Source organism: Armigeres subalbatus, chromosome 3 (genome assembly GCF_024139115.2).
Source record: "Armigeres subalbatus isolate Guangzhou_Male chromosome 3, GZ_Asu_2, whole genome shotgun sequence".
Classification (NCBI taxonomy): Eukaryota; Metazoa; Arthropoda; class Insecta; order Diptera; family Culicidae; genus Armigeres; species Armigeres subalbatus.
Genome location: NC_085141.1, coordinates 157,915,443 through 157,922,328, shown reverse-complemented (window position 1 = coordinate 157,922,328; position 6,886 = coordinate 157,915,443). Strand labels below are relative to the sequence as shown.

At 40.6% G+C, this 6,886-nt stretch overlaps 2 protein-coding genes across 3 annotated transcripts; both read left to right on the top strand.

Moving 5' to 3' along the window:
• Nucleotides 1–1,646: 1,646 nt before the first annotated feature.
• LOC134219194 (short-chain specific acyl-CoA dehydrogenase, mitochondrial-like) lies at nucleotides 1,647–3,306 on the top strand. Its single transcript, XM_062697893.1, has 2 exons — nucleotides 1,647–1,867; nucleotides 1,951–3,306. Exons 1-2 carry the CDS (start codon nucleotides 1,837–1,839, stop codon nucleotides 3,132–3,134), a joined length of 1,215 nt encoding a protein of 404 aa, XP_062553877.1. The 5' UTR covers nucleotides 1,647–1,836; the 3' UTR covers nucleotides 3,135–3,306.
• A 1,020-nt stretch (nucleotides 3,307–4,326) lies between these two features.
• LOC134226868 (short-chain specific acyl-CoA dehydrogenase, mitochondrial-like) lies at nucleotides 4,327–6,018 on the top strand. 2 transcript variants are annotated; one of them, XM_062707922.1, is made up of 2 exons: nucleotides 4,327–4,487; nucleotides 4,546–6,018. In XM_062707922.1, the coding sequence occupies exons 1-2, from the start codon at nucleotides 4,457–4,459 to the stop codon at nucleotides 5,736–5,738; spliced, it is 1,224 nt and encodes a 407-aa protein (XP_062563906.1). In that variant the 5' UTR covers nucleotides 4,327–4,456; the 3' UTR covers nucleotides 5,739–6,018. The 2 variants fall into 2 exon arrangements, with proteins under 2 accessions (XP_062563906.1, XP_062563905.1); XM_062707921.1 differs by having other exon boundaries at nucleotides 4,543–6,018.
• Nucleotides 6,019–6,886: the final 868 nt, after the last annotated feature.

The window sequence follows — 6,886 nt, the reverse complement described above, 5'->3', positions numbered from 1 at the left end:
ATAATGGGTTTTGCTACTTGACTAGGTCACGCTTCGTGAAACTTCTTGATTGAACATTCAGATAATTCATGTAACAAAATCTAAAGTAATTTACTTTGCAAAGTGCATAAAACACTCTGAATAAGGGAGCATCCACAAATTACGTAACTCTCAGAGGGAGAGGGGGTGGTGTTAGGCGAAGTGTGACGATCCATACAAAATTTTCATATGCCTCATACAAAAAGTTCGTCAATGGGGGGGGGGGGAGGTCGAAAAATTCCCAATTTTTGCGTTACGTAATTAATGCATCCTTCCTAAGAGGCTTCAAAAGAACTATCTTATCGAATTTATTGACGAATGCATGGAAACATGTTTGATAATTCTTTGGCTGAATCTTTGGATAAATCCCTTCGGGAGGTTATTTCAAGTGAAACTCGAGAAACCCGTAGATACTCAGTCAAACATATATCTGCAGCGACTTCAGTGCATTCACTTCAAAAATTCTCGAGGAACTCCAGGAAAGAGCTCTGTCCCGTTAGAGATTTTTTGTACAATTTCATTAAAAAAATTAAGAAATCTAGAAAATGACGAAAAGGAAAGATAAATTAAAAGGAACCACAATCTTTTGAACAAAATAGCGTGAAAATGTGTCTTTTCAAGCATTCCCACGGGATCTGTTCAAAAATATTTTGGAGGAAAGCTTCTGAGACAATATCCAGTCAACGAACAGAACCCAAATGAAAATCCAATAGTCAATCTTCTCTGTCAGTTACCGGATACATTTTCACGTTTTCAAACGGTTAAATAGAATTATGACAAAGATATGAATTCTCAGCAAAAAATCCTAGTAGGTGCCTCAAGCAATGTCAAGGTTTCAAGGGGTGTACCCTTCAACAAAAAGGTTGAGAGCCGCTGCTAGACGAAAATTTGTCCAATGGTTAATTTTCCATTGGCACTTGGTTCGATTCGCCTGAACCCCGATTATTCAGCCCCTGAATGTAAAATTTGGGCTTTTTCTCTTAGTAAGTGAAGGGCGCCCTACGATGGTTTCGCCAAGGGCGCTGGGACTCTACGCTACGGCTCTGTATACAATCAATGCGGGACTTGAAGCCGTACTATACAAAAATTGAGCTGAAGTCTGAAGGACAACAATCCCCTTACTTCGCTACGAGCTTTGCGCAGTTTTTTTTATAGATCGCCGCCTTCTACTCGGTAAGGCCGTGCCTTTTACTGATTAGACTATCAGAGCCACATTTTTTTGATTAAAAGTTAAATATACGCAAAACACAGTCAGACATCTACACTGATATGACTGTGACTGATAACTAGGACAAATATTTGACAAAAATAAATAGAATAATAAAAAAAATCCTAAAATAAATTAAAAATATATGAAACATACTTGTTTGCGCAATACTTAATTAAATTGATATAATAAAATAAAATATTTGTGAAAAATCAATTAAAATTAAATTTAACTTCCATTTTGAACATCTCACTACTCATCAACTCAATTAAATTTGCTCACTTCTTGTTCACCTATTCGATTTATCCCATGTATCCCTTCCACTCGAAACAAATTGGATGTATAGATTTGTACATGTGAGATTTGTACGAACGAGTCGAAGAAACAGAATAAACTACTCTGCGACGAATGCCCTATACAATTGCAAGGCAATAATCACCCTTCTGCCTTCCTTATATCGCACTGTCTGTCGTGCACCGGTGGAGAGACAAGCTAAAAGTTACAGTTCCTTATATCAGTGATTTTTTTTTGCATTTTGGTTTTTCAATTAGAAGATTTTTCTTTCAATAATACCACGTTACCAGTTGTGATACTTCTTGGATAATTATATAATGTTCACTCTCAGGAATACAGCCAAATTAGGTAAATTATCTTCAATCATGATCAACAAGTTAGCACACCCGCAATCATTCAATTAACCTTTGCACGTTCGATCGCCTGTGCAGGACTGAACTTATGGAGCAAACGATCAATCGCGAGCCTATCGGGGCTCTCGGAGACGCACCAGATGCTGCAGAAAACTTGTCGCGATTTTGCCGATAATGAGCTAGTTCCAATCGCGGCAAAGATCGATCGGGAGCACCTGTACCCGGGCGAGCAAGTCGAGAAAATGGGTGAGCTGGGATTGATGGCGATCGCCGTTAATGAGAAATACGGAGGAACCGGATTGGACTATCTGGCGTATGCGATTGCGTTGGAGGAAATCTCTCGAGGATGCGCATCGGCTGGCGTAATTATGTCGGTGAATAACTCCCTGTATCTTGGACCGATCGATTACTTCGGAAACGAGGAACAGAAGCAGAAATATGTGGCTGGATATACCGATGGAAAAAAGGTGGGATGTTTTGCACTGTCTGAGCCGGGTAACGGATCGGATGCAGGAGCCGCGTCTACAGTAGCTTCATTGAAATCAGATCGGTGGGTGCTCAACGGAACGAAGTGTTGGATCACGAACGCTTATGAAGCGGAGAGTGCTGTAGTCTTTGCCACCACCGACAAAAGTCTCAAACATAAAGGAATATCCGCATTTATTGTTCCGAAGGGCACTCCTGGTTTCACCCTTGGTAAGAAAGAAGACAAACTAGGGATTCGGGGATCTTCAACAGCCCAACTTATCTTCGAAGACTGCGAAATTCCCAAGGAAAATCTGCTTGGGGAGCCAGGATTTGGGTTCAAAATTGCCATGCAAACCCTGGATTCCGGCCGTATCGGTATCGCTAGTCAGGCCCTGGGAATTGCCCAAGCGTCTCTGGAATGTGCTGTCGATTATGCCAACAAACGAATCGCGTTTGGTAAGCCTATCTCGAAACTTCAAGCCATTCAGCAAAAGATCGCTGACATGTCACTAAATCTCGAATCGGCCCGTTTACTCACGTGGCGTGCGGCCTGGCTGAAGGATAACAAGAAGCCGTTTACCAAGGAAGCAGCTATGGGAAAATTGGCAGCCTCGGAAGCCGCCACCTTCTGTGCTCATCAGTGCATTCAGATTTTAGGAGGAATGGGCTACGTGTCGGATATGCCAGCCGAGCGCCATTATCGTGATGCGAGGATTACGGAAATATATGAAGGCACGTCGGAGATTCAACGGCTGGTCATTGCGGGCCAAGTTATAAAAGAATTGTCCGCGTAGTAGATCTTTTGATCATAGAATTCATATGCATTGTAAAAAGTAGACACGAATCAGTTCTGTTCGTTATGTAATTAGGGTTATCACTTCATTCAAAAGTAGCAACAGATTGATATTGGCTATAGCCTTCAGACATGATATAAACAAATTCGCAGTGTATTGCATGGTCGATTTATTCTATCGTAATTTAGTAAATAGACGTGAATGCCAAGCCTTAAAATAAAAGAACTATTAGGCAGCATTTCAGTCGTATCTCAGGTATATAAACGAGCAATAACCCATCGCTTAATGTTTTGGCAATGAATGATAATAAAAAGTAAAACAAATGATTATATAATTACTGACCGAATTGCCATTATCTTTTTTTTGTGTACAGTACACACATCAATCTTTTAGCATGGTGGTGACATCATCAAAATCCTTCATGGTATAGTATGGGGTGGCGTTATTAAAATGCCTTTATGAAATTCAAAATGAAATAAAGTTGAAAATTGATTGACGTAAAGTGCGAGAAAAATGTAAAGTTATATTATAAGTATACAGAAAAAATATACACCCGTATTCGTGTTTTCGTTTGAACCAGCTTTCGAACGAAAGTTGATGCGCATTCTCGTTTACGCCAGCAAAATCAGATAGGGAAACCGTTCGAACGAATCAGATTCGTTCGAATGCTCCGTTCATCCGTAAACAAGAATAGGGGTAATATATATACATTTGGTGTCGCTTGTGTAGCTTTTCGTTTTCATTCAGCTCTTCGAGTAGAATCATATAAGTTGATATGCATAACAAACCTACTTTTAAGATATACCATCCACTGTGATCAAACATTTATTCGAACGTAGACAAAAATATACAATATACAGTCTAAACAGATATTTTATTTATGGTCAACAATATCATATCCTGCTGTCTCATTTAGTAGTTATATCTGATTCAATGCATAATATTTGGAAATAAACTAACTGAACTCATGTAGATACTTCCAGCATTCAACTGAGCGCAATAATTATTAATGATTATTTTTTTCATTCACATTCGCATTCATACACCATCACAACCATGAAGTAATTCCTTCAATAAAGCCCACTACATGTGGCGTTTTTACGCGTGAAAAAACCTTCCTCAATCAATGTTGGTGAATGAGATTCGCAGACGCCTCAGCGCGGCTCGGAGGTTCATTCATATGCAAAGTCACACAGTTCAACTGTCCGAGGAGCAGAGAACAGTTTGTTTGAAACATATGTACTTACTCGACTCAGTCGCTATTTTTACACCGATAAGACGAATTGCGTCTGATTAGCTGCTGCTTTTAATCACTTAATAGAATGCATTGCACTAGATTGGTTACTCGACTGGGTAAGCGTTAAATGATACTCTAATGATTTTAGCGACATTTTTTGTTTATCATCAGCAGGTTCAAGATCATGGACGACCATCAACAACAGATCAATCGCGTGTCTAACAGCGCTATCCGAAACTCACCAGATGCTCCAGAAGACATGCAGAGATTTTACCGATGCTGAATTGGTGCCAATTGCTGCCCAGGTTGATCGCGAACAGTTCTACCCTGCGAAACAAGTTGCCATGGCAGGGGATCTGGGATTGATGTCGATTGTGCTCAGTGAGAAGTACGGTGGAACCGGTCTAGACTATCAAGCGTATGCCATCGCAATAGAGGAGATCTCGCGTGGATCGCCAGTGATTGGAGGAACGATGTCTATTCACAACACGCTCTATCTGGGACTATTGGAAAAGTTCGGCACAGAGGAGCAGAAACAGCAATTTATTCCCGGCTATACGGATGGCAAGAAATTTGGATGTTTTGCATTATCTGAACCAGGGAATGGATCGGATGCTGGAGCAGCGTCGACCACTGCCACGTTGAAAGGTGACCGTTGGGTGATTAATGGAACCAAATGTTGGATATCTGGCGGTTATGAAGCAGGTAATGCTATCCTATTTGCAACAACCGACAAAAGTTTGAAACACAAAGGCATCTCGACGTTCATAGTACCAATGGACTCGAAAGGAATTAGCCGTGGGAAAAAGGAAGACAAAATGGGATTAAGAGGGTCATCAGTTTGTCAATTGATTTTCGAAGATTGCGAGATACCCAAAGAAAATTTGTTGGGAGAACCAGGGTACGGATTCAAGATCGCCATGCAAGGATTGGACAGCGGGCGCATAGGGATAGCAGCTCAAGCTTTAGGAATTGCTCAAGCTTCCTTGGAATGTGCGGTGGACTATGCAACCAAGCGAATTGCATTCGGTAAGCCGATTTCCAAGCTTCAAGCTATTCAAATGAAGATTGCAGATATGTCGCTGCGAATTGAGTCCGCCCGATTGCTAACGTGGCGAGCAGCTTGGCTCAAGGACAACAAAAAGCCGTTTACGAAGCAGGCTGCACAAGCCAAACTGGCCGCTTCAGAGACGGCTACATTCTGTTCTCATCAGTGCATACAGATTCTGGGTGGAATGGGATACGTGTCGGATATGCCAGCGGAGCGGTACTACCGTGATGCAAGAATAACGGAGATCTACGAAGGCACGTCGGAAATTCAACGTTTGGTTATAGCAGGGCAGGTTATCAAGGAGCTTTCGAGCTAATATCTTCTTCAAATCTTGGGTATCTCATGTGGTGCATAGGGTCGAATTGGTGAAAATGATTAAATATAATTCGCCTTGGAATTAAATAAAAATAGACTTGAATCGAATGTCCTGAGATTTTTATATGTTATGGAATCAGTACTTGAGACACATCGGTCAGATACACGTTGGTAACGCCAAACTGATATAATTCATATAGTTCATAAAATTCCAACAATGCCAAATAGTTCATAAAATTCTAACATGGAAATTCAATAAAGTTTTATGTTGCTGATTTGAATTACAACCTGAGTTCGTATTCTAATACGAACCGTTTTTATTTAACACGAGTATCGGGAATCGAGTTGGATCTCCAGTCTTAACCCGTATCGGCATAACTAAAGGAAGAAAACTCAAATGGCTGTCATTTCATTATTTTATGACGTATTGGTCTGGATTTATTACTACACTGCTCATACGGATCCCAGAATTCAGAATACATGTTAAGATTTGTGTTGTGGTCCTCATACCAGGCTTTATTCCGATGCAGTCAAATGCAGTAAATTTGACCACAACTTTCTTTTTTGGTAATTCGACTTGTATGTTGTATGCAAAATGTCGCTTTATTCGTCCCTATTAATACCATTTCGGTAGATTTGCGCTTATCATTTTAGTCTAGGTCTCACTTAGCCCTATTGAGGATCTAGTCACGCGGAGGATTAAAAATTCTCAATCAAGAGAGTGTTTTTCACTTTTCTTTGGGAACTAATTTGGATGAAGTGAGATCTATTACTAACAAAAATAAAAATATGAAAGCCCCGAGTGACGATAGTAGATGTCGAAGATGTGTGAAAAGCGCTCTGGAAATCGCCGTTCCAAAAATCAAGGTCAGATCAGTTACGCCCATTTGAAAAAAGTTCCTAGAAACGTGCTTTATAATGAAAATTGCCAATGGATTTCGTACTGCCTGCGATCGCTCTACTGTGCCCTTGTACGGTCAATTTAGGAGTTTGCCTGCATTGTCTGGCGCCCTTATCAAACTTGGATCTCGAGGATCGAATCTGTGCAAAACAAGTTCTTGCACTTTGATTTGCACAATCTTCTTTGGCGTAATGGCCTACATCTCCATCCATATGATAATCGATGTAGGCTGCTTCGGCTGAATACTT

Bases quoted from the DNA above. Each gene is read 5' to 3' on its own strand.
- LOC134226868 (XM_062707921.1), top strand. From the start codon at position 4,457: ATGCATTGCACTAGATTGGTTACTCGACTGG. The intron at 4,488-4,542 runs GTAAGCGTTAAA...GTTTATCATCAG, and splicing joins TAGATTGGTTACTCGACTGG to CAGGTTCAAGATCATGGACG.
- LOC134219194 (XM_062697893.1), top strand. From the start codon at position 1,837: ATGTTCACTCTCAGGAATACAGCCAAATTAG. The intron at 1,868-1,950 runs GTAAATTATCTT...TCGCCTGTGCAG, and splicing joins CAGGAATACAGCCAAATTAG to GACTGAACTTATGGAGCAAA.